The sequence below is a fragment of the Drosophila simulans genome, chromosome 3R, assembly GCF_016746395.2.
Source record: "Drosophila simulans strain w501 chromosome 3R, Prin_Dsim_3.1, whole genome shotgun sequence".
In the NCBI taxonomy this organism is placed as follows: domain Eukaryota; kingdom Metazoa; phylum Arthropoda; class Insecta; order Diptera; family Drosophilidae; genus Drosophila; species Drosophila simulans.
This window is the reverse complement of record NC_052523.2, coordinates 3,204,343-3,231,970: the sequence shown is the minus strand read 5'-3', so window position 1 is coordinate 3,231,970 and position 27,628 is coordinate 3,204,343. Positions and strand designations below refer to the sequence as shown.

The 27,628-nt window shown below is 41.2% G+C and overlaps 2 protein-coding genes across 3 annotated transcripts in view; both read left to right on the top strand.

Moving 5' to 3' along the window:
* Nucleotides 1-2,717: 2,717 nt before the first annotated feature.
* On the top strand, nucleotides 2,718-3,734 carry LOC6727004 (protein zerknuellt 2). Its single transcript, XM_002102369.3, has 2 exons — nucleotides 2,718-2,965; nucleotides 3,033-3,734. Exons 1-2 carry the CDS (start codon nucleotides 2,906-2,908, stop codon nucleotides 3,729-3,731), a joined length of 759 nt encoding a protein of 252 aa, XP_002102405.1. The 5' UTR covers nucleotides 2,718-2,905; the 3' UTR covers nucleotides 3,732-3,734.
* Nucleotides 3,735-4,814: 1,080 nt separating this feature from the next.
* The window catches only part of LOC6727003 (homeotic protein proboscipedia), a 32,446-nt gene continuing 9,632 nt past the window's right edge, over nucleotides 4,815-27,628 (top strand). For both annotated transcript variants that reach the window (XM_016175880.3, XM_016175879.3), the window contains exons 1-3: nucleotides 4,815-5,802; nucleotides 6,814-7,452; nucleotides 17,930-17,944. In XM_016175880.3, the coding sequence (XP_016033496.1) occupies nucleotides 6,894-7,452; nucleotides 17,930-17,944 (574 nt within the window). In that variant the 5' untranslated portion in view covers nucleotides 4,815-5,802; nucleotides 6,814-6,893. The remainder of the gene's footprint in view (nucleotides 5,803-6,813; nucleotides 7,453-17,929; nucleotides 17,945-27,628) is intronic.

Here is a 27,628-nt window from a genome sequence, read left to right as displayed (position 1 = left end):
GCATGTTTCTAGCACTACTATTATACCAACATTAAGCCTAATTCACAGCTTTAAGCAGGAGCAGCACCCCGTCTGCGATTTAAAACGCAACCCTATCCCTTGAATGCTTCAAGTGTTGTTTACATATGACAGCAGGAGTATCGTGTTTGGTAGCTCCTCAACTCTTTCGATTCCATTCCGATGTGCCATTCAATCGAAGTCAGGCAGGCACACAGGGCACATCCTCCGCTCCCCCCATCCCGTGGCAGCCACCCTGGATGAGGGCAAACAATTCGATGGCGGTAATCAATCTTCCTTCACTCTCTGCCAGCTGACAGCTCCGTGGTGTAGAGTCAAATTGCGATCTTTGTTTGTGCCGGGTCCGGGTCTCGGCCAGGACAGCGGACCGGAGAACGGAGACCGGAGACCGTACTGCGAGAAGCTGACACTCGGCAGTGAAATGCCAGTACACTCGAAGAAATATTGAACGAAGGGGTTGCTCGCATAAATAAAAAAAAGTGTTACCTATTTACTATTTTCACTTATGTTAAATCTTGTATTCGGAAATATTTTGATCTATCAACAATACAGACAAATAAAATAAAATAAATCGCAACACTCAATGTTATACTAACTTCTTAAATTCATCATAATTCGTTGTGCATGAATGTATATAAATAACTTAACAAAAGAATTACTCACTTTATTTATATCAGTTTTTAAGCTTAACTAAGCTTAATAGATAACTTTCAGTGCAGATACGGAAGCAGGGGCTTCCAGAGGGTGGAGCACAAACTGGGGGTTGACTGTTCCATTTATGCGTGTCAAAGGTTGAGTGGCACAGCGGAGGGCGACAGATTGAAGCCGAGGCAGGCGACACAAATGTTGTACTTGTCACGGTTGTTGCGGTAGTTGCATCTTGTTCTTGGGTGGGTGTGGGTGTTTTGGGGCAAGGTGTGGGTGTGGGCCATGGGGGGACGCAAAACGGGTCGTCCCAAAATACGTATCCACTCATTAATCCCTTCCATTTAACTCCATTATCTGACAGTTATGTCTCCGTTTTATTGCATCTGAACAATAGGAAAAGGCTAAATATATATAAGCATATAGCGCATCAATCAATTGTTTTCCGCAACTCATGAAATGTTTTTACTGCTGGTTTTATGTCAAGCAATCGAGTAAAAATATTTCAATTAGAAATACATTAAGCGACAGTTGATCACGATAAGATCGAAATAATTATCTATTATGGCCATGACAGTCTATACGAAAATAAAAATAATTATTTATGTGTACCAATCGTTGAAGGCCGTTCTTATATATTCAATTCACATGCTCGACATTATATGATGATACCCAAGTTGTTTATGAGATTTTGCACTCCGGTAATAGCAAAACTTTATCGATAACGAAATTCTACAAGTTTCTATTATTGGCATAATCAAATAACTAATAAAAAGACACGACTCTGTGACAGCTGACGATGAAATATTGTTCCCAAAACAGGGCAAATCTAATATGATCCGAGTGTCCTCATCTCCTTTCCATGTGACACAACACGCCGGCCGAGATGGAAAAGCTGCAGAAAATTTCAATATGCTGGAAATCACTTTATGATGTGATGACACCAATTTATCTGAGCTCACTAAGGAGCAGAGGGGCCTGTCGTTGTGACCACAAAATTGTTCGACCAAATGGCTTGCAAGTTGGCTTCACATCTTAACCATGCATAGGAGCTCTGACTAAATTAAAGATAACCTGGCTTGCAGTCTAGAATTATGAAATGAAATTTAAAGTAAAATCTACAATTTGCTCTTTCTGTAAAGGGGTCGACTTAGATTGTGCCAAAATGGAGAATGTAGAATCTTACGGATCATCTGATAGGCTCCTCAGGGCTACAATCTCGTCTAAGAGATTTGTTTTCGGGTGGACTTATGCTATTCCCTCCCAGAAGACCTAGTTTTAGTTTACATAAGCCCGGGCGATCGTAAATCTGTGCTATATAGCACGTAGCTCGGGGGATATGACCGATTTTATAGCGGGCGATTGGATTAGTTTGAAGTGACACTCTTTTTACAATCAGGGATCAGGGTCGGATCGGATAGGATCGCTTACCCATGCTAAGCAGGTAGCTCAACCCTTAGATATTCATAACTGACGCGGAAAACCCCGGGAAAAACCAAGGTCTTTCCCGTTCATGACCAAAAGATACCTGGTCGGGGGATTGGGGTCTCCAAGGCATGCAAAAATGCTGGGCTGATCCGTAGGTACGAGTATCAGTGGATATTTTGGATGATTCTAGACAAAGTGAACTTATAACACACTTATATTCAAATTAAAGTCAGTTTATATTTTTATATATTATTCATCTATCTCGTACGTCTAAAGCTGATTCTCAATTAAAATAATATTTATCTAAGACTTAACTTTTAGGTCATACCTTTAGGTGCCTTGAAAATTTAGATGTACTTTCATTTTTTCATCACAAAATGTTTCAGATCTTAAAATATATTATATTTGACTTTTTGCAAGCATATATTTGACGAAATATATAAGATTATATAAATAAAACCAGTAGATCCAGACCTAACATTAATATCCCCTGAATAATAGTTCCAGATTAGCCCATTTAAAGAAGGCTCAAAACGCGAGTCACACCGCCAAGTGTGACGCTACTTAGAAGTACGTCGCTTTCTCTGGAGCCTCACCTTGATTCGGAGCCAGGCTCAAAAGACGCGACATCTACCAGCCCAGACCAGCCGTCTGGGAATTCGAAAGTGTCGCAGGCGGGACAGGTAGGAACCAATCCGATCCGTCACGACTGGCTTCTGGGGTATATAAGCAAATAAGGAGATTCCAGAGGTATCTAGTTAAAAAACATAGTTCACAGCGAACAGAAGTCAGCAAATCGCGCTCTTCAAGAAAAATGTTTGGAATTCAAAGCGAAAACTATTTTGTGGACAACTACTCAGTCAGTGATTTAATGGTAGGATTTAGAAAAATACTGCTTATTTAAATTAAAACTAATCTTAAATTGATAAACATATTTATAGATATATCCTTGCGTCGAGTTCAACGTAGAAGCTGCTCCCGTGGCAACAACAAGATCCTCGGAGAAATCGAAGAGGTCTCGCACGGCATTCAGTAGCCATCAGCTTATCGAACTAGAAAGGGAGTTCCATCTCAACAAATATTTAGCCCGAGCCAGGCGAATCGAGATATCCCAGCGTTTGGCACTCACGGAGAGACAGGTTAAGATCTGGTTCCAAAATCGTCGCATGAAACTCAAGAAGTCGACCAATAGGAAATGTGTCATTGGAGAGCTGACCACGTCTATTCCACCTTCTTCCCAGTCGAGCGAAGATCGTCAAAAGGACGAGCAGATCGTGGAGCGTCTCCTTAGATATGCCAGCACAAATGTGGAAACAGCTCCACTCCGGCAGGTTGATCACTGTGTCCTGGAGGAGGGTCACATTACACCACCCTATCAGAGCTACGACTACCTCCATGAATTTTGTCCTGAGCCCATGGCTCTTCCCCAACTGCCTTTCAATGAATTCGATGAAAACTGGGCGAGTTCTTGGCTGGGTCTTGAGTCAACGATTCCTGTCGCAGAAAATGTAATCGAACCCAATACACAGGATCAGCAAATGCTACAGAATTTCTGCTGGGACTCGAATAGCTCTTCTGCTTCATCGGCGGATATTTTGGATGTTGACTATGACTTTATTCAAAATTTGTTAAGCTTTTAAATATATCTTTGATGATATGTTTAGGCATCTGTATATACATATATAATAATTGTATTATACTAGCAATATCTTTCTTTGATTACCTTATTATTACTTATTTTGGAGGAAATAAAATATGTTTTATAATAATTATGTGCATTAATTTTTTCAAATAAAAAAATGCTGCTTGTGCATCATTTGGGAATATATTTTGCGAACTCGATTTTCAAAAATTCCTCCACCAGACAAATCAAATATTTTTTAACAATATCCATTTTTGTGGACGATACAGTTGACAAACTAAATTATCTTGACTTGTTTTGTTTTAACATATTTCTAATGACCTTGGCTTGTTTTTTTACGTAATGCTTCCTTAAAGTTTCTTTCTTTTTACACATACATCTTTTTCACAGTTTTAAACAATCTCATGGTGCGCTTCGTCACTACGTAGGCTGCTGATCACATAGCTCCCTTCTATATCTATATCTGTCAGGCAACTTGTCCGCCAGAGCGTCCAAGTACGAACACCCCCAGCTGCAGTGGAATAATGTGGCAATATTTTTACACCTGTAGTGACACCCGTGTGCATTAAAATCCGCACATAATTACGAACTCTGTGCGGAGTGGATTGGAGAATGTGGCAAAAAGAGGGCGAAAAAGCGGCCAAAAGGCAAAAAGCAATGCCACCAAGATTGACAGGAGAAGAGGCGCCCAAAACAAAAAGAGCGATGAGCGAAGCGAAATGTCAAAAATACCCATACCGAAAGCCAAAAAAGCCGGAGAGCGAGAAACTCGCTACTGTGGCTTTTTCTTCTCATTTTTTAGCTGATGCGGAATGTGTAAATAACAAAAACCAAATAAATTCCGTCACAAGCAACACGTTCGCGTTGGAAGTGAAAAAAAGCGAGTGAGGCAAGAAAACGCCGCGGAAATGATGGCCCAAGATACAGGGGTTCCCGAGCTACACGACCGCAAAGATACAAAACAAACTGCCGAGCCGGCCAATCAGAGGGCCGGAGACTTGTGCGCCGGTGTGCGTGAACTCCACCCCCTGGGCTCTGCGCGTAATGGCTATGGTAACCAGTTTCCAGATGGTAGCGCGCATGTGCCGACCAGGAAAAAGCGTGATGGATGCGGTGGCTGTCGCTTAGGCCACTCCTTGATACTGGGTCCCAAAATCCCAGTTCAGTGCGTTCGGTGCTATTGGATGGAATGGTTGTTGGCTGCTCTCTAGCTCTCGGGATCCGCACGAAGCTCCCCAAAAGCCCTCTGTCTCGCTCTCGCTCTGAAACGGTTCGGTGTCTAAAAAATAATATTTAATAATATGACAGCTACAAAAATAGTTCAAAAATTTTTAAAACTAAAAAGTGATATTATTAAAACGTGTTGAAACCAAAAGTTTTACTGTACGGTTGAGAAGCACTTTAGGAACCCCTGGAAAACCGGTTCTGCGCACCTCTTGAAGGCCAGAGAGGGACAGCTAGTGCCCACACGTGTATGAGTGCGAGTGGAGAAAACTATCTCAGACGAATTGCAACGACTGAGTGTGTGTCCGTGTGTGGCCATTGCAGCGATCGCAGCGACTCTACAAAACTCTACAAAATCAACACATTCCGCATACGCACCGTTGTACAGCGCGTACTTGCACTATCGTCGTTATCGCCGTTGTTTCGTCGGTTGTGTTGGCCTTTCGCGTCGCCATGGCTGCCAAAAGGTGTGCGTCGATGTCGACCTGAAAGCGAAAAACCAACTCCAAACACCACTTGACGGTTGAGCAAACACAACGGTGGCCATATTTACATTCGGATCTGGGTTCCCTCGCCGTCGTCGCGGTTGTCGCCTCTTTTCGCGGCCCACAGATAAGCCCTGACACACTAAAGTTCTACGCAAAACCCGCATCGCGAAAGTTGTGCCGGTTGAAACCAAAAAAAAAAATAAACAAAAAGTTATGCCAGTTACTATGAGCGAGTGCAGACAATAGTGAAAACTGTGACCCAAGTGATACCGGTGAAATTTTCCACAAAGAACGCATATGTCAACGTAAGAGGAGAAACATGGAATACTGTGGTCTGTAAATGATCAACTTAATATGGTACGAAATTCTCTTACACATATTTCTTGCCTACATTTAAAAATAAGTGTTTCCTTCAAAAGCACGAGAAAATCAATGCGTGTCGTTATTTCGAGTTCAAAACAACATATTAGTATAAAATACGAGTCTCTTAAGTCGTCAAAAAGTGTTTACACCAAAAATTTGTTTTCTATAATTGCCGGAATTGCCAAATTAGCTATGCGGCATTTCTTATGTGCTGAGGATATGTTACAGCTATATAACTTTTTCTATTCAAAATATGTTAAATTACTTACTGACTATCAATCCTTAAAAATAATATACTATCTGAGAACCAAGCCAAGTAACTCTGTTAATTTTTTGTTAAATTGAATATTAAAATATTGTTATGTTAGGCTTTACATTTATTGTTAATAGCAGACAAATCTTAATCGGAATTAGGTGGACCAAAATTTAAAACACAGGTGCAGCAATCAATACAAGAGCAATAGTAAAAATGCAGACAATAAATACGAAGGCGATAATGATGAATTTCTGGCACAGAAACTAACTAATTTCTAAAGACTAATTAAAAATAATAAATTAAAGACTAATTGAAATATAAATTGGCATATGCAATTTAAAAATGGCCAAGTTTTTGACATTTACAATGTGAAAAATTGGATCGCTAATTTTTAATTCCTAAATCTGCTTTATAACATATTATAAATTCTTTGTAAAAATATTATATATTTTTTATATACATTACATTTTTATTTATATATAATATAAAATATATATAAAAAGAAATAAATCAATTCTTTTAACAAAGTTTTTGGAATGATTACTGTTCTATGTGATAATCTTATTCTTATTACAATGGTTAATTCGCTAATTTACGTATTTGTATTAAATCTATATGAAATAAACATTGACGTAATTTATGTAACGATGCCAGTATTTCTTAAAAGGATAATGAAAAAATTTACGTATTTCGAAAGACTATATACTTTATATTTATTATGAAATTACAAAAATGGCTCTCATTTCCAGGTTCCCAAGCTAAGGAATATCTAATACACTCAGGAATTGAAATAGAAAGAATCTAAATTCAGAAAAAATATATCTAAGCTATGCAAGAAGTCTGCAGCTCCTTGGACACGACCTCGATGGGCACCCAAATCAAATCGGAATCTCCACTGAACCCGCTGCAGGTGCAAACTGGGCAGACGTCCCTGCCAGTGGTTGGTTGCGGTGGTGCGGGCGTCGTGGGTGGTGTGGGTGGTGTCGGTGGCGTGGGAGTGGGTGTTGGTCAGCCCGGAATCGGCCAGCAGGGGGTGCCACCTGTGCCGGCGGTGCTCATGGTCAACAAGATGACCCCGAACTGTGATAAACGGAGCGCGGACACGGCCTATTGGATGACAGCATCCGAGGGCGGGTTCATCAATTCGCAGCCGTCGATGGCCGAATTTCTCAACCACCTGAGTCCGGAGAGTCCCAAAATCGGAACACCTGTTGGATCCGGCGCCATCGGCGGAGTAGGCGTCAACGTTAATGTCAATGTCGGCGTCGGAGTCGGATATCCGGTTGGCGTTGTCCCTCAAACGCCGGATGGAATGGACTCGGTGCCGGAGTATCCCTGGATGAAGGAGAAGAAGACATCCCGCAAGAGCAGCAACAACAACAATCAGGGTGAGTCCACATGCACCTTACACTGGGGGAATCACAAAGTATTTAATTTGGCGATCAACCATGTAATATTGAAAACCATTTTTTGAAGAATAGGCGTCCTCAGTCAATCTAAAACTATTGAATTTCAAAAATTAAATGGAAAGTCAGCTATATTCATAGACATTTTTCCATATTAAACTGATGACCTCAATCAATTGGGTTATCTTATCACGACCACTTTTTCTTGCCGTGTACTGGCTGGTGAAATGCGAAACTCTCATTAATCACGAAATCAATGCAATTTACCTTGCATCAAATGAGGCGCAGCATGGCGGCGCCTTCGCCACTTCCCGTCCAGAAAAACAGGGCCAGAACTCTATGTCCGTACTGCCCGATCCCGATCCCACTCCCAATCCTCCCTGCACCTTTACCTCGACACTCGATCACGCACCGAGAGGGTTCGGCTCCTTTGATGGACAGCTCGGTCTGTGCCGGCAAAGATCTGTTATTTGCGATCATTTGTAACAATTTTCGAGAGCAGAGCGGACCAAGCTGGAAATGTTTCATTTATTTCCCTTCGCTTCGACTCGAGTCGAATGTGTCGATTTCATTTGCGCAAGAAATACGAAAAGCGACGAGCAGAGTACAAAATATAAAAAAATACAGAAAACTACGGCTGGGCCAGGGATCGAGGCAGCCGCATTTAAAATAAATGAGGTATCAAGGTTGTCCGACCATACGTTTTCCTGTCCGACTTGCCCAAAACCCGAGCCCCTTTCCTCAGAGCGATTGCAACCTGTTATTTGGGTTCATTTGTCAAAATATTTTTTCCTGTCCCCCTTTTTTGCTTTCGATCGAAGGGGACTGCGGATGCCGAGGGAATGCCGCGTTGCACGTTGCAATTGCAAGCCTGTGCGCCGCTGGCGATGTTGCAGCACAGAAAATACGAATTTCATGTCTGCTGCTGCACCATTTTAAACCAGTGCCTCAAATTCGCCATCTCTGCGTTCTCCTGGCCGAGGAAGGCATACAACTGAGGCAGGAAAAGTCTGCAAAAGGGACACAATAGTTTCAATTTATCATTTAATTCTGACACAAGTCGAAAAAATGCTTTAAAGTAACACTTTTTAAGCAAGTCGTACATTTTGGTAAATATTTACTATGACATTTACTGCACGATTAGAACTAATTATTGTAATAAAACCGTCCTTTGTTATCGTCACAAAAATGTTGCGTTTATGACAAATTTAACCATTAGTTTTAAAAACTGATTTAATATGAGAATGATGGAGCTAAATCTTTTATATTAATTTTATCTGTTACTTCTTTAAATCTGCAGTTAATAGTTATTAGTCAATAGCTGAAATTCTTGTTGTTAACATAAAATCAAGAAAACAAGTCCATTATAATTAACTTGACCAAACGAAACCGAATGTTTGTGGAGCAGAGAGTGTTCACCGACTTAAACTAATACATTGCCAATTAATATTGACCGCACTCAGCAACCACACATCCTCTTGACAAATGAGCAGGACTAATCCCCTGGATAGTGTGTGTAAGAGTGTGTTTAACCGCCAAATCCCAACACGTGGCCAGTGCGGAGTGGCAAATGGAACCGTCAAGGAACTCCCCAGAGGGGAGAAATCTTTCTCCGGGTCCGGGTCTCCGCTTGCCTCTGGTTTCCCGGAGTGAAAGTGAGCCAATAAATAGCGTGAAGCATTCCGAAGCGCCGCTGAAGGGTCAATACATCTTTCACCCACTCCCGGGCACACTATACGAGTATATCTGGATGTGTATGCACGCCGGGTAGAAGGGACGACATGCTGAGCGATATGGATTACAAATGATGTTGTAAATGTCCGTCCGTCGACCATTTGTTTATCTCAGTGTGCGAGCGGACTAGTGTGTTTGTGTTGGTTTAACAGTTTAATTTGTTAACGTTGTCAAATTAATTCCTTGTCAAGTGGTAATCGATCTAAATGATTCTCAGGTGGGCGGATCTGTGAATGGGAAACGGGTAATTCGTTGCCAAAAGATCGCGATTGTAACTATTGGAAGAAGTTAAATCTTCATTATCCATTATAAGGGTAATGGATCTTTTTATACTTCCTCCTATTTTGCATGCAATAACTTCAAGATACTCCAAACCAAAAAGGGCCTGTTGAGCCATATCATTAAATGCCGAATTTTGTAAATTCCGTTTCCTGTCTGAAATAACAATTTGAATCCGCGGACCTCCACCCCCTTTGCAATCGCACATTGTTTACCGCAAATTGTTCGCAACGCATCCTGAATTTTAATGTGTGCGGCTGAAGTCACATCGCTGAATGGGTTGCACGAGTGGAAAGATGGGTATTTCGCCTCAGAAATTGTTTTGTTAGCCTGTTTACATGAACATGAAGGGGAAGCAATAAAACTTCCGCTCAGTATCAAGTGTTAATTAGGCGTAATGAACTGCAAGAAAAGTTCGTAACTGTCGAGCAACATGTTCACGTTCTCCCAAGTATCTGCGAGATACGCGAACGAATCTCCCCAGGACACTGCGATACGTTCACTGAAAGGAGCGGCTTTGGGGGTAAACCAATAAAAAACAATTTGACTTCGTTGGCCCTGGCTATTGAGAGGCGGCAATCCATTCGAAGCGCCATCTGTATAATCCACCCCGCGACCATATGTTGCTCCATTGAGAGGAGTAGCAGTTCATCCTGGTCCTGGATGGTTTCGTGGGTGGAAGGGCGGAAGAGCATAAAAAATGCGTGCGGCACGACTCAAAACTTACCCCCCGAGGATTACGATTATAACAAACCATTTATCATAATATTTATGTTGATGCGATGTACTTTTTCTCAATGAAGGTCTCAAAGTCCGCCAGGGTCAGAAAAAAGTGGAGGACAGGGCCAGGTTCGCGGTGCCTTTTATTAATTTTATTTATGATGAGTCATTCGCACATTTATAATTTTAACCTTTACAGTTGAACTCATTCAAAACGAATTCGGCGCGAATGCGAAAAAAGCTGGGGAGCGATAAATATTCAGCGATATTTCTTCATTCAGAATACTCTAAGAAAATCAAAGAGATTTTTGGAAAATCGCATATTCAGAGGGATGAAATGTTTTCATGGTACTCTGATACTGATATCCCATGATTATGACATTAACAAGGTCATATTAACAGAAAAAATATATGGTAGAAAATTATAAAATTTCACAAAGAGTAAATATTTGTTTTGCGAAAAAAATTGGGGAATTTAATGGAGCGTATCAACAATGCGATGTTTAATTACACTATCAAAAATATAATGCTTTATTTGATGAATGATAGCTTAAAGCATGCCAATGGTTTATTAACGCACAACTCGCTAGATTTCCTATCTTTCGAGAACATCCAAATCAGAATTAAAGTCCTTTTAACGAGAGAACTTCTCGTGGATAACTGCCTCTAAAAGGTAAAATCATGTCGCCGAGCATTAAATTAATTGGCGGTCGTCAAATAATTTTTGAGCACTAATTAGGCGTCAAACGATGAAAAACTTCCAGGGCCAAGGAAAAGGCTCCAGGAAGGCTCAAGGACTTCAATCTTTTGGGTAAGGAGGCCCGTTTTCGGGTCGCTCAATTAATTGTTACGACTTTATTATGGAGATAAGTGCACGGCGTCTTGGCCAGAACAAACAAAGGGTTCTAATTGGCCCACCGCAGCCAGGATAATGCCGGCCAGACGTTTACGCCCCAGAGGGTTTTTCCATATTTTTCTTTCGCTTTTCTTGGCCTTTCCCTTTCCAACATGACTCTGAAAAAATCTGTTACAATTAGTTAAGCCTGAGCCGGCGGCTGGCCCAAGTAAATTTTAAGATTATTATTTTCTGCCACATTTTTTGGTAGCTTTTTTCTGCGGTTTTATCTGCAAACTGATTTGTCATTATTTTTAAAGGGAAAAGGGCCTCGAAATTATCGTAGAACGTTTAACCACAATGCTTTGAGTTTCTCTCGATTTTCGGTGAGTTAAAAGTAAAATGTATCTGTTTTATGTTTTATCTTTACTGGCAACGTTATAAAAAATTCTTAAAAAAGATTTGGGAACTAAATTAGTCTTATATTACATGAATAAAACTAATATATACCCTGTGAGTTACCAAGAGAGAGTTTTGTAACTTAATCCTGGATTATAGACCACATAATCATTTAGGCAAATCAACTTCCTGCATTAGGACACTACCCAACTCACTGCCGTTGTCCTTTAATTTTCCCCCAATTTGGTCATTTGAGGTTTCCCCTAAAAACTTTGACGTTAACCAATATCGATTTAATTTTATTTCCACTCATTTAGCTAAAAGCGTTTCAGTAAGAATGGAAATATTTGCCCGCGATTAAATTAAAAAAAAAAACTGGAAAAGAAAAAAGTTGAAAATGGGGAAAAGTGGAGGAGAGAAGCATTTTATGAAATGAATGCACTGACACTCTGGCCTCGCCTTGGAAAAATTTGAATACATTACAGAGGGTTTAGAACTCCCTGCAAATAAACCGCCGGAGCCGGAGCCGCCCCCTCCTCAAGCTCAGGCCACCCCGCCCCTTTTCGGCCAGGACGACGGCATGACAATGACACAAAAGCCGCGCACTTAATCGCCGCGGATCACATTCCGTAAAACCGCGACGATAAAAATTTTTTACGCTCCATTCTTGTGTACTTAGTGGAATGGAAGGACACCACCAACCACTCTACTCCACCACCCGTGGTGGCTGACCCGCCTGTCCGCAATTTCTTCGCCGGAGACGTCTCTGTCCAGTTTCCCGCGCACCAGAAAATCAGATCTGAAATTATTTCAATTTGTACGCGATTTATTTTTATGTCTTTTTTTAGAGAGCCCTCCTTCTCATCAGCAGAGATCCGAGTTTAAACGATTTGTAAACATTTGAATTGGATTTTCGGCCATAAAAATGGCTTGTTTGCGACCTTATCGCAAGGACTGGGCTAAGTTGTCGGCATTAGTGCTATCATAAGTAGGCGAAGTACACCTATATATTTCCGTAACTCAACTCCACGCTAATCGCACTGCATTCCGCTTCACTGAAGTCGCTGGGGGGTCGATTGGTTGCGGTCACTGAGGTGGGGGATGTCCCTAACAACTATAATAAATTAATAAATTACCAAGTTTTTGCATAAAACACAGTTTTACTTATCAATGGGCCAGGCCAACTGCAGTAATTAGTAGCCAGGTTCAGTCGAGGGTGTTGCCAAAGACAAATGACTGTAAAAATGTAAAATGCAGCCCAGGCAGTAAATGTCATAAATTATCATCACGCACCAAGTGATTGCCGACTACAGATTCTGACTTCTGGCTTTTGAGTTGCGCTCCGGTGAGTTGCATAAACAAAGCAAGTCTAGTATGTTTTATAGCTTTTACGTATTAAAAAAGTCTTAAATAAAGGCATTATACCGTTGCGCGGAGCTCAAAGTTCTTACCATTAGATTTAGGAATCAGATATTTACCACTTCTATTTACTATCTATACAAGCCAAAAATGAAAGAAATGTTATTGTGTTTAATTAAAGTATAAGCCTACATAAAAATACCTTAAGTTCTTCACGTACCAACATCATTTCCTGTTGCTTCTCTTTATCTTAGCTGTCAGCACTCGAAACAAGTATGAAAATGTTAAATTTATTAAAAAAAAACAACCCACATGTTTAAGTTTTGATTAATGCTACCGAATCTCTCGACAAGGCCACCACATGTAACGGCATTTAAAAGAGCGTGAAAAGTCAACTGGGACGAGCGAAATCCTATCCACACACGTGGTGGCCCAACTCCAGGATAACCCCTGTATCCGTAACCCCTCTATGTGAGTGTGTGATTTAAATAAAACTAATGTTTGTGTGAAAATGGATTTTCTGTTTGTCATCGGCTGTTGACTTCCCTGTGTTTTGTATGCAAGGGGCGAACCGCAGGGCCAAAGGATTTCTTCCGCTCCTGTTCCGGGCCATATTCAAATTCGGCGCCAGCAGCAAACAGATTTAAATTCGCATACGCTTAGCACGTGAATGTGAATCCTTAAGGACGACGGGCAGGAAGAGCGACAACGACGCCGCTTTCCGCCGAGTCATGCATCATATCTACAGCTGCGGAAACCCCTGAGTTGGGAGGGGTTCGTCCTCGGGACAGGACTCGATTGGATTGGGTTGGGTTGGCTGCGGCTTGGGTTTTCAACGTGGCTAGATGGGATTTGGAGTGGGGGTGCGTTGAAACTGAAACTGAAGCGGAGAGCGCGCGTGGTTGCCACGTGATTCCGCTGCTCGTAAATTTTCAAGAACTTCCCATACTTTTTAGTGGTTCTTGTAGTTTTTAATTTGTGGCTCGTTGGGCCCTGTTAACAGTTATTATTTATGCGATGTGCGGAGAGATAGCTAAGTTATGGGATATTTTTAGAGCGGATATTGAGTTAGCTACCTGTGATAAGGATGGCAAATATCACCGAACACAGGCTCATTTGCAACCCCGAAAAACAAACCATGAAGAGAGCGATAGATGTCACTTGGGGATGCTTCCCTTAAAATACTCGTATATGTGGGCTTGAGATTCTGCGATTCTGCGTGAGTGAGTGAGTGAGTGTCACAGCATCATCCATCATTTTGGACTTGACCTTTTTCGGGCCGGGCTGAGCTTACGTTTAACGCAGACTAAAGGCGAATCTTTAATTTTGTATTTGCTATCTGGCTGCACATGTTACATCCGATGGATGAAAAGATTGTCCGAGAGGGCGGCAACAGTCCAATGTCAGACAGACCGCATAAACGGCTCTCTGGGAAATCTGCCTTGCAATGTCCCATTGTGAGCTTTCCTGGGCACACATCTCTCTCTCTATAATATAAAAGCATATTTTCCCACTCGGTTTTCACTTTTGTGTCGTGTTAAAAATGAATTTGTCATCTGTAAACGGTCTGACATGTTTGCCAAAAAATAAATCTCATTCACTCTCCTCCACCTTTGTGATCATCTCGTGTCTGGCAAGTCCGTTGGGCAATACATCAATTGTTGCTCGGTGGTTGACTTAACTCCTGAACGCAGCTAAGCCAAAGTCCAGAGGTCCCTGATTGATTTGCATTGAAAATCGTGATTTTAATTGACATGCGATGAGCTCAGCAATACAACGCACCAATAATTATGTCAATCTGCTCGTTGATCGATGGATTCTGCTTAAAGGGGATGGGGTCTGATTTTTAGTGATAAGTGATATATTTATATAAATTGTATATACAAAATTTGATATTCAAAAGAATCCAAGAGAGGTTGTAAAACAAATAAACTTAAATATATAATTTAAACTATGTATTCACCTTTTTTGTTGCCGACTCAATGAGCCGTACAAACTGAAATCATTGAGCACTCGAAACATAAATGTAAACACATGCCCAACGTGGGGGGACTAACACATTTATTTTTGGTGGTTACAACTCTTTCGGAGTTATTAATTGAAATTCATACACAGCTCACACAAATGGAACAGATCGGACCGAACGTGCTGGATGAAATACGCCATAAAAATAGCAATAAGTGGGACAATTATGAACCAATAGAGGCGAGCACATATGTAAGGTGGAGGCAGCACATGGGAATCATGGGGCGTGGGCCAACATGGTTCCCCGGGCTTTATAATAGCCCCGAATCGCTTAGCTTGAATTCGAAATGGGTGGCTACCCAGGTGGGCCAGAAATGGAGGGCAGTTCGCGGCAGGTGAGCGGTGGGTGGTGATTATTATAAACGCATCGTTCAGATCATTGGCCAAATGGTTTTCGAACAATTTGTTGCTTCGCTGCTGATTGAATGACGGCTATGCGGAGTGGTGGGCACTGGCTCTAAAGAGCGTGAAATTGATATGCAATTAAAATAATATTTTTCCAGTCGAGCGAAAACGCTCATGATTATTACCGAGCACATATAAAATAATTATTGATATCTCTATATCACGTATAGATTTTTACAGCCACCAGCTGTCAACAAAATGTGCGCGAAATAATAATTTCCATTGATTCGAACCAATTTCGAAAAATTTGTGTATGCCTCGCATTAAAGCCGAGTTCAAGGATTTTGCGCCAGCTCCATTTTCTTCGCTTGTTTTTTAAATTCTTAGAAAGTGCAGAGGGGATAGCAGGCTGAGTGACTGCTGCGGTTAATGGCTTTTGAATGCAAATTCAATTTTATCGCACTCTGTTCACTTTTTAATAAGATTTCCACCCAGCCCCTACCACATCCCCATCCCCATCGCCGACTGCCGGCGAAAGGTGCACTCTGTTGGAAATGAAAATTAGTTGCAAGAGCCCAAAAACAAAAAAGAAAGACTGGCACTGAAATGAAATGAAAGCCCAGAGACACGCGACTTGCGACCTGCGAGAAATGCTCTTTGGCGCCACAAGCAAACCTGCCTCTTTCTTTTTTCCTATTTAAAAGTGGTGGTACTTGTACACTCTTACAAAACTATAAAATGTTCGCTCTTTAATATAGAAAACTTGTATCTTTGTGTGTGGTTAGACAACCGGAACGTTTGTTAAGTAATTATTCAAAATATAGAAGTTCCTCATTTCTCCATCTATCATTGAATATAAAAATCGATGAATTTCGGATTTTAAAAATTTTTTCTGATATTTAATATTTAAGAATATTAATGAAAATTTAGTATTTATTTAAGTGTAGTGCAATGAAGATTAAAACGTGCTTTAGTTAGTTCTCAACCTCATAGGGATGCCATTCGGATTTTGACCTTCATGTGTAAGTTTTACATATATATTTTTTCGAGTGTTTTCTGCTCGAGGGGCACTGCCCACAATCCAACAAATTGCGTTTCGTGTGCGAGAGTGGGTGGGAAAACTGTCAGAATGAATGAGTAGCCCGGTCACACCTACTCCCTGTCAGTCAGGCCCGAATTCGCCCCTAAGCAGCCCCCAAATGGAAATGGCAATGGCAATGCCAAGTTGTCCAAGCCGTTGCCTTGAATCGGGCCCGGGATCGAAAATCGAGAAAATAAGGAACTTTAGAGTGCAAAACGGTCACGGGCATATACAATACTAGCAGATGGATAGATAGCTCGCTACATTATTTTCAATTAGGTAAATGGTCTTTGGGTATGATTAGAAAGTGTGTTCGGGTTCAGTAGGTACTTTAAGGTGGGACTAAGGGGAAAGTTTATAGTGGGAAACAGAAAAGTTCGCATGGCTCAAAGAAAATCGTTGTCCATTTAATACATTATTCCAATATGTTATTCTTGGTTTTTTAGGAGAACATTCTTTTTATTCTTTGAAAAGATACTTTAGATATTTTTCAAATATAGGAGGCTGTCCATAAATCAACATAAAATCCCCATGAGCTTGAACCGGACGTAACTGCAGCTCCACCCATTAAAGCCAGTTCCATCTTTAACTGAAATAGCCGATCCGGCCCCTCAAAGTGCCAGTCATATTCATGAGCTTCTCATCAGCTGCATATAGAAATGGGAATGCTCGCTGATTATCAAACGAAAATATTTGCTAATCACGCAGCTGCTGCCGCTGCACGAAAATATCAAATATTGCTTATGAAACTGCATAAACTTGGCAGCAGTTCGATGGGAAAGGATGGGGACGGCAGACTAGATGCCAACTCAGTAGGAATTAAGTTCCAGGCTAGACGCTATTATTTCCGACAGCATGATTTTATTTGCCCTGCCCATCATCATCATCATCGTCGAGATCCAACCCCTTGCTTGGGAGCTCCACCCTTCGCCGAATAATATACTTCTGAGAGAAGTTTTACGCTTCCTTGAGACTTCCCGGCTGGGATTTCCTCCTGGTTTTTTGCCATCGAAACTTCTCAATAAGGAAGTTGGGTTTCAGAACAGAATTGAGTAGCAGTGGGTTTAAGGAAGTACCGCACTTGACCGCTCGTTACGTGCTGCATGTGTTGACCACGTTAAACCGGCTGGCAAACTTCCGCTTTCCGAACTTTGAGGTTAATTATTTTCCACTCTCGATACAAGCCAACTTGAGGAAAGAAAGTTTCTTAGCCGATATTATGTAGTTATGTGTAGTTGGTATCTTGGAGCAACTTTGTCACCGAAAAAGATAAACAAAAAGCGTGTCTTCACGTTTTAATATCGGTGCCTTTACGTTGAAGCAGTCAAGTAAGCACCTTTGCAGGTGAATGAAGTCTTAAAATATTTTCACACCTCAATAAGCATTTAACGATTTCTTTATGCATCTAAATGTGTTTCTTTATGCTCATCCCTTTGTTAAAAGATCCATTAAATTCCAAGTCAAAGTCAATACTAAAAAAAATTGCAATGGCTGGAAGAATATGAAAATTTCCAGTTGTAAATAGTCCATTAAATTGCTTAAAGAAGAAATTTAATCTCCTTAAATAGCTAAGCAAAAGATCCACATTTAGTGTCGATGGAACTTTTGTAATCGTTAGAATTAATCTATGATCTTTCCTAATAAACACATTCCTAATTAAGCTCTTTCTTTTCTCGTTTCAGGTGATAACTCCATTAGTAAGTACTTACCCAGCTAAACAAACAATTTCTCACCCATTGCGCAATAGTGCCGACCACAAACCATACGATTCTCCAATTGGCCTGAAACTATAAAAACCAAACCAAAAACATTTTGCATTCGTTGTGGGAGAGTCTTCAAGGCGAATCGGTAATTTGAGGTCCCAAACCGCAGCAGCCTGATTAAATCTTATTATACCAATTTCGGCCAGCCTACAGGGATCTTTGAAAAACCGCAAAGCGAAAAATGTGAATTATAATTATTGTATAGCAATTTCACTTGAAAATTTGCTTAGCCAAATAATTATATCGTTTCTCGGGAAAGATGTGGCCAAGTTGTGACGACCATTTTCTGTCTCGAAATCATCTAGAGTAGCTCCAAAATCAACCATAAAAACTGAGAAGAAACTGAGCCAATCAAGCGTCGACCATTTTGGAGACGGTTCAACGGAAACGCCGCTTTTTCATGTTCGTGACCAAAGTTTAGGTTTATGTTTTTTTTTTTGGTGGGTAGGGAAGAGAGGTACAGCAACGCAAACACGGCTTAAAATAAAAAACGCAGAGAGGGAAAAATACATATTTTACCTGAATTAAATTGAGTAACAAAACACGAAAGTTTTTCTTATATATCTGTGTGCGCGCACATACATACATCGTATAAATAATTTAAGAAATATATGTAGACCAATCTTGTTCGTGTTTTTGTTCGCTGACAAGGGAGAGAGCCGCAAACACGCTACCAGTTTAAGTTTGGCCCACACCACACACACACCACCACACTCCGAAAGCCTCTCTCATTCTCCTTTCGGCTTTGTTGCGGAGGAAATAATTACATGATTGAGGTACTCCACACACACACACTGGCACGAATACCCACAATGACAAACACTAGGCACCCTCCCCTCCTCCACACCCCTCCACGACCACCTACTGCCCACCTCCATGTACATATATATGTATATACACATTTTTTTGCCCTTTGGTGGTGGTCGTTGTCTGATCGAAAAGAACATGTCAGGTTTCCCGACCTGGCCATTGCACGCCTTGGGTTCCCCGTTCGAGTATGAATGGATGACCGCGCCATGGCGGCTTTTTGTAGCCAGTGGTTGTGGTTCTTGCTGGTCCGCTTTTTGCTCCGTTCAGTTTTTTTGGTCTCTGCACTCGGAAAAATAATAATGGGCTAAGCTGACAGACTGAGACTAGGATGCAATTCCAATATAAAGCTTAAATGTACATATCCTTAAAGGTGTTTACTTTGATTCTAAGTAGTTGGCCTTATATTCAGAGTACATATTCAGAGTTGTAAAGTTCAGACTACATCCAATGTTCCATTGGCATCTAATAAATCTAGCAGTTCTCATGGATTTTATGCATCAGATTCAATTAGAATACGCGAAGGAAACCCTTAAAATTCAGTTTTCATATTTAATGCAAATCGTATAAGCTTGCAGGGGAGTTAGAATAGTTTAGCTGATATTATGTAAATTTGACAATCTCTGACCTAGTTCTATGGAAACATATTTAGTTCAGCAAGCTCATTTGTTTATTTAATTTAGTTAGACCAAGTATTAACTTTCTCGACAACAAAATTAAAATAACTTACGAATTCAAATCTGTAAGTTTGATTAGATGCATAACTATTAAAACATACAGTACGCGTTACAAAGTTAATGAAATGTGCTTAAGATATTCCAGATACTCAAATCTTAAGGTGGCATATAGCATTTCTTGTAGTGTATGTAATTCACGCTTAGCCGCAACACTGTCGACTGGCAACTGGCGACGGTTGAAGGTTCTGGCCCAGGGCAATTATTGTATCGCTGGCAATAGCCACCATGCCCACCCTCTCCCTGCCACTGCGACTAACTTACCCCTTGAATCTCCTGCTGGGCCACAAAACGGTAACCACTTTGCTACGAGGTTGTACATAAGTGTGTGTGCCAGGAGCAGAGTTGAGGTCAGCGCATTGTCGTGCTGTAATTGGCTGGCTGTGGGGTACTTATTTCACAGGACATAACCAACCCAACTCCCACTCTGGAAGCTAGGCATATGTGACTAGAGTTCTTGTATATTGGCCAAGTCGGTTACCAACCACACAAGGACATTTCGGAGTGATTATTACTCATTTCGGATATTTTAATTTGATGCATTCAATGATATCAGTTTCTAAAGGAAATACATCTTCAAACAATAGTTTCGACCCTATTTTTAATATTATCTGAATTCTTTGAGTCTGAAAAATTATAAAACGGTATTGCTTAATAAACCTTTCAAATACATACACTTTTTACATAAAATGTTTGCATCATATATAATCTATTTTATCAATTCTCCAATAAAAGGTCTTTTTCTCGTAATATAATTTGGAACTTCCTCTTACGCTTCACTCAATAGATCATCTATGATGTGTGTATATGCTATTACTCCGACTTGTCAGTCATGAGGATTTCCCATTAATTTTGCCTGACCTCTAAAGTTCCGCCCCCCAAAAGAAGAAGTAGACAAAAAAAGAGACTCTACCCCTGGCCAGAACATCGGAGTCGAATCTTCCCACACCATCCCCCTTGGAAGTGTTTCCATCTGTGGTTTAGTGGCAGGATTAATTTCTAATTTCGCCTAATGTCCAAGAGCTGCCCAGTTCGATGTTTACATTTTGGGTGTCTCGTCTTCTAATTTACCTTGATAAAACGTTACGTTCGCATTCCCAATTCCATTCCCATTCCCATGCCCATGCCCTGCCCTGTCCCCGGGCTGTTTTTGTCTCTGCCCTCTGAACGCATTCGAGTCGTAAAGGTAGCCGGACTCGCAGTCGGATTGGGAATCGTAGTCGGAGTCAGTCGGACGCAGAGACCCAGAGACGGAGACGGGCCCACATGTTTGCATCATTAATCATGACGTTTCAGCTCTGACACATTTGGCCGATCGGCGGCAGCGGCAGCGGCTGCAGCAGAAGCAATGGCAAGCGGATTGTAATGAACACGTTTTGTAAGGCAGACAACGGCGAGAAAAACGCGGAGACACAGATACAGATACTGATGCAGAAACAAACCCATAGATTCAGATACAAACGCAGACGCAGACTAAAAGATATGCCCAGAAAGCGGATGGGAGACGACGAGCTTGAGACAGACGCACGTCAGCAGTGGACGGCGGCGACTGCGGATGCGTGTGCACTCAGAGATATTTCTTATTCAGATACAAAAATTGTTGTCGAACTACTTGCAAACTAGAACAGAAAGTCAGGGTCGAAAACATTTCTTTATGTATCAGAATACATCATAGAATTGTATTTACCTTCCCACTTCTTTATTACTACTTTACCTGAAAGGACTCTTTAGTAATATAGGGACATCAATTGAGAATGTTACATTTTTTTCCAATATATATATTTGCAATCAAAAGAGGTTACAATACAGTTGAGGTAAATTATTCTGAGTGTACCCGATGCGTGCCGAATGACGGGAGAGCGGCCAGAGACAATGGGTCGTTTGAAGACAAATATTTTCACAATGGCAGCAAAAGACAAAGGAACAAAACCCACAAGCAGCCCAGGCAGAAGGCAACTCATGTAAATATTGGCCAAAACTATTTACGAAACTATTAGCTGCTGTTATGGGCAAGACTAATTGTGCCGCTCCGGGGAGGGTGCCTTTATTAGGCGGGATAAGTCAGAGGCAAAGGGAAGATATGTGGAAGAGTTTCATTTGGATTGCATAAGGACAACGCACAATAATGAGGTTTAAACGATGACATCTCTCAGACACGGTTTCGATTTGTTGAACCGTAAGGAAAAATGTCTGCCTCCATCAAAACGTCAGTAAGCACAGATACAAGAAGACTGTTTTCACATAGTTAAATAGTATGGTGAACTTTAAAAAAGATTTTTAAAATATTATTCGGGGTTAAAGTATAAAAGATTTTCACACATATTTCATCGTTACCTTTTACACCTAACCAACCACTTTTGTACAAATTTAAACAATGCAGTCCTTAAAGCGCTTTCTCCCGGGCCTCGGCAAGTTTCTGGCTGAAAGGCCATTTGTCCTTGGTATCAGCAGAGCTGTTACTAAGCCAAATCTAGGTTGACTTATATACTTCCGTTTCCGGCAGCAAGCATACGCTCCAACTCAGGTCGGATCCCCATCCAAACCTCCGCTTGTGTTCGAGGGATTTTTATGGCCCGCTCTCGGGAAGGGGAGAATGTGAAGCGCAGTGTGTACTTGGCGCTGAAACAGAATTTTATGCAAATATCCTAATCAAATTCACATTTGAAGTTCAACTGTTTTATCCAAAAGTTTTACCTTCTGAAAAAGCCGAGAGCCAAAGCCGGCAGCGTCGTTGTCGACGTGTGGCAGACGCGCTTGAGACTCGCAGCCAGAAAGATGCCACCCATTTTTAATTTATTTCCACTTTTCCACTAAAAAAAAGGGAGCCACTCCACCCCCGGAGTCCGGAACCGCCCATACCTTCATCCGCAGCCGTATCCGGTGCGTGCGTCCGGCGGAGTTTGTCGGGGCTTGGGGTTGGTGTTATCGCCGCCCGTTTACTGTCTTCTGTGCACTCGAAAAATGTTACACAATGTTGATCAAACTAACGAATTTTGTGTACTACAAATATATACTATATAAACTATACTAAAGGCTTTGCAACCATAGAGCATTGTCTTTTCAAAATTCGTTAAAAAATCGAAAACATAAATATATATCTTCTTTTATATTTAAATTTATTTAAATGAATATAATTTTGCGAGTGTAGCCATATCCTCATCCAAACGAAATCGCAGCGGGGGTTGTCGCCCATATTTTCACTTATCAAAACGCCACCCCATTTGCCTCCCACCGCAAACTTAAGTCTGCATATCGAAAGCGATTAAACAGTTACCGCAACTTCAGCTCCAGAGGCTTCTTAATTCGCTGCAAATTAAAACAAAGAATCGGCTCTCGGCGGACAAAAAAGGATAAAAATTAGTCACTGCGGTGACAGTAATTCAGGCCAGGCCCCACATTTTCCCGAACACCCACTCCCCTTTCCCTTCGCGGGCTTATCCCCCTCCTCTTCCCGCGAGGATTCGCTGCGCCACTCGGCAACAACTGTGCAACATTCGTGGCATCCTCACCGCCGGGTGATTAATTGCAATTTAAACGGTTTCAATTAAGGCAGTGCGCATCCTTCGCATCCACTGCACTGAGCAGACTAACATTTTCGGATCTGCTTTTTCCACCTTTTGTTTTAAATGTATCTTTTCCCTGCGGATGGAATCGATGGCATTGACAGAACCAAATTCACTCGGGATTTGGATATATTATTGGGAAACATTTAATTTTGAATATGGATTTAATAAAGGCGAGAATCTCTTTAACTTTAGGATAGAAATATGCCTATCTCTCCTTTTTTATCAGAACCAGAATGTTGATATTGTATCTGCTGAATATGTATGGTAGTAGTAGGGGATGATTATGCACAAGTACTTATGAATTCGCACATGCGATTCATCTATTAAAGAGTTTTGGTGGTAATACATATTCATCGTATTCTCAAACTTGCAAGCCGCTTCCAAATAACCAAATCCATGTTTGGAAGATCGTAATGAGAGGTGATATAATGTCAATGAAAGTATATAAATTGTCATCCCTGCGGACGCCCATTTAATGGTTTCCAATCATTCCATAATCGTTTCATCAATTCGCAGCAATGGCCTGTAATATGGCCAAGCTCAATTGACTTACACCCTCCCGATTGTTATATGTTCGCATGTCCAGGATATGCATAAATAAGCCAAATAAATGTGTCTATATATCATGCGAACGTAAGTACATACGTTTATGTGTGGCCCGAGGAACTATGTGACATTTAGCATATGTCGCCACCTGTGTGTAATGCCCCGGCAAGAGCTACACATGCAGCTGACACGACACACGTAAGACCTGACGTCGGGGGTCGGAAAACCCCCGAAACGGAGTGGGCGCCAAACTTTGACGGGAGGCAAGACAAAATGCAAAACTTTGGCAAAAAGCGAGTTGCTTAGGCAAATTCGTATGTGAAACATTTGGCAGCAGGCGATTTATTTAATGTCTTTGCCATAGAACAAGGACCTCAAGCAGTTCGGGAGGCTAGTGGCAGGCAGTTGCATGTTCCAGTGATTTAAATGATTTATGTCCCAAGACTTTGACTCGAGGGTTAATATCGGCCAGGGAACCAGCAAGAGCAAGCCGACCGAGCAGCAGCAGCTACATCCTCAAGAACAACCTGAGCAACAGCAGTAACAGCCACACGAGCAGCATATTTTAGGGGACAAATTCACTCAGTCACTCAAAACAAAAATATAGAAGAACTAGTGAATAATAGTGGTTTAATATATATATAATTATACGTATTTTTCATAAAAAATAATTCGCTTGACTTAGGAAGTGACAAGACGGTAAAATTCCTTGTGAATAACATTTACATGTTCTAACTATTTTTCACACCAAAAAGAATAGCTTTTGATTGTGCAATTTTATTCGACCCGTCTTGACAAATATTTATTTCAAGTGCACTCGTGTAAAAATGTGCGTATTTTTACTGGTAGAGCCCACTGGCCATAACTCATTTCGGAAAGGCGGCGCTTGTGGCAAATTGAAGGCTACACCACCAGCAGCTCCACCAGAAAGTCCGGCTCCAATCGCACAGCTGCAAGTCGACGAGTTGAAGTTGAACGCATGCGAACACCGTTGAAATTCAATTATCAGCAGTGGCATCACGCATACGCCATGTTGTCGGAGAACGGCCTGGTGCGGACCGGCAATTAAAGCCACTCCCAACGGAGCCGTTAATTAATTTGCATTTGCGACAGGCCAGAAAGCTTGTGCGTTCAGTGGCAGCAGCTAGGCTGAACTGAAACCAAAAACTTGTTGATTGGCCAGCACGACAAATTAAAACTGAAGAAAGCAGGATTAAGTCGAATAGTGACAAGCAGGTGGATTAATTCAAATTTAAAAAAAATATAAGTGTTTTCATTACATAAGAATATAAGAAGTAATACCAAGCCTAAAATAGAGTTTTTGAAAAGCTTTTGAGTATTCAAAACCCAAGTGAGCTCTAAATACGTTAGGGTATAAGTTGCTCGGCCAATGTCCATTAACCAATTTGCGTTAGCCGACAACAAACTTGCTCAGCCATTTTATCGAGTGAAGATTTATAGCATTTTTAAATAGTTTTATGTTGTTGTGGCTCAAATACACTAAGTGGTTTGCGTTGAAAGCTTTGAAAGTAGCAAAATGTAAATACTCAAAGTTAATTGGTCAGGTGCCATTAAAACTGGAATGGGATGAGGAAGTATTTAGTTTAGTGCGGGGAGTCGCGTAATATAAAAGCATTTAATATATAAATTATTTAATAAGAAACAATGCAATAACACAATTTATGTTCGATGCAGTAATCTTAGCCATTAGACTATAATGTTTTCAATTAAGTTGACATTAAGTATTAGCGAAGTATAAGGTAAATTATCGGAAGTTTCAGATATAATAATCCAATACAATGGTACTTTTGTTTTAGCCTAATAAAATATATTATATACTATTCGAATTAATGTGTACTTGGAATAGGGATTTTTTTTATATATTCGGTTTAATTGGATGAGGGAAATTCCTCAAGTTGTGGCCACTAGCTACCCCCACTCCGCCGTAAGGTTGTCCATCTTTTTCTCGGTCTCCATTTCTCGTTCTTTACACTCGCAGACTTTTCGCGTTTTCCTTTGGCGTGCCGGAAGTGACTTTTGCTTTTTCTCTTTTTCCTATTTTTTTCACAATGAATATAATTTTTTGCCGCCGGTTGTTGTTGTTATTCTAGGAGCTGTTGTTGCTGTTCGTGTTTAAAATAAGCAAAACTTACGAAGCGATAAAAATGCCGCTTCAAGAAGTGGAAAGAGAATACGACGATGATGGAGGAGAGAACCCAGAACAGGAAAAATCGCAGGCAAAAAACCAAGTTGGCGTGTAAACGGTTTTTGTTTTATTTTTTCCAGTAATGTTTTTTCCTGCAGCTCCCCAGTAAAATGTACCTTGTGATGTGGCCAGCCGGCTGGGTGGCCAGAGACCCACAGATCCCTCCCCTCCAGATGTAATCCCCCCGCTCGAGAAGTGACGCGGCCACTCTGAAGTTGGCTAAGGGCGATTCACTTGCGAGACAAATGGAAATGAAGCGTTTATTCAGCTTTATTGCGGCGATAAGAAAAAATGAGGCATTATTTCGTTGGTTGTTTCAAGCGGAGTTTCATCTCGAGCTTCGGCGCTTTTTCCAGTCACTCGCACCCCACTCAATCCGAATTTATATTATTTATTTGTACCCGCGAGTTTTCCATTTTCGCCCTGAGGCGGTGAGCAGTCGGCCTGACCACAGGTCGGGTTTTCCTGCCAGGGACGCGGCAATTTCCTCGAACGTCTCCGGTTTTCTGGTAGCTGACCAGCCGTGAGTTGGCGGATTCCTTATCCGACCGCCTGGGAATCCGATTGCGAGGGGGTGGTATCCAGTAGCCGGAATTACTTGCATTTAAATGTGACTCAAATCGAGCGGAAATAAATCTGAAAATGCTTCGCCTGGCTGTGGAGACCGAAATGATTATAACTTGAGCAATGAAAATATTGGTCCAACTTACGATGTTTATTTTTATAGTGCTGCTATTTATGTGAGCTACTTACAGGTTTATTTAAACCTAAAATCCTTATATGTTTGAAATATGTTCGTAGAACCTCGACCAGAGCATACACTATCCATTTATTACAGACTCCAATGCTTTTCCCTCCTTTCTCTTAGACCATCACCCCAAATAAAGTCAATTATTATCCGATCCGACTACTGGGAATTTTGTTTTGGTTTCGATTTTCAATAACTCATCAGCAATAAACCGTGAAAATGAACGGTAGCCAGATCAATCAAAGGCCAGAACTTCGCTCCGTTCAACTGAGATCGCGATACAGGCCATACTCGTATAAAATCCGATGGGCAGAGTGGCGTGAAACCAATGCGATCGAACAATGAAACTCCATTGGCAGCGCCAAACTCAAAAGCACCCAAAGCCGCGCATCATTAATTATGCTCAGTGTTGCTCAACAACAAATATAGCAACAAAAGTGGCAGAGGATCGGACACAAAAGCTGTCAGCACACGCTGATCTGTCAAACGCGGCAGCCGAAAAGAAATGCCAGCGACATCGTCAGTCAGTATTTCAGGTCTTCAGTCGCTCTTTCAGCCAGTCAAGCATTCAGTCATCCGGCCATGCAGCCCCTTCTTAGCCGTCGGTACTGCCACTTGGCTTTTGGCTCTTGGCAACGCGACGCTTTTGTTGCAACTCAAACAGAAATATTGATTAATCATAAGGAAACCAGGGGTATATTTCGTCTAGAAGTCCGCCATTGCTGAAGGCGCTGCTGCTACCTATTGCTCTGCATTCGCAGTTAGAGGTGATATCGTGTCGGGCATACTAAGAGCAAACTTCGTGACTTGTCAAACTTACTTTCAGATTTTCAATTAATACAAAATAATTTAATTTCTCACTTAACTGGATAACACTACAAAGTGTGTAGTAAACTAAAAAAATTCGTTGCCCAAAAAGCAAGGTTGTAATACAATGTTCACTGAACTATTTTACGTGCAGTGCTTTTCCGGCTCCATTCATGGTGCGTGAGCGGCTGAAAAAGCCGTCGA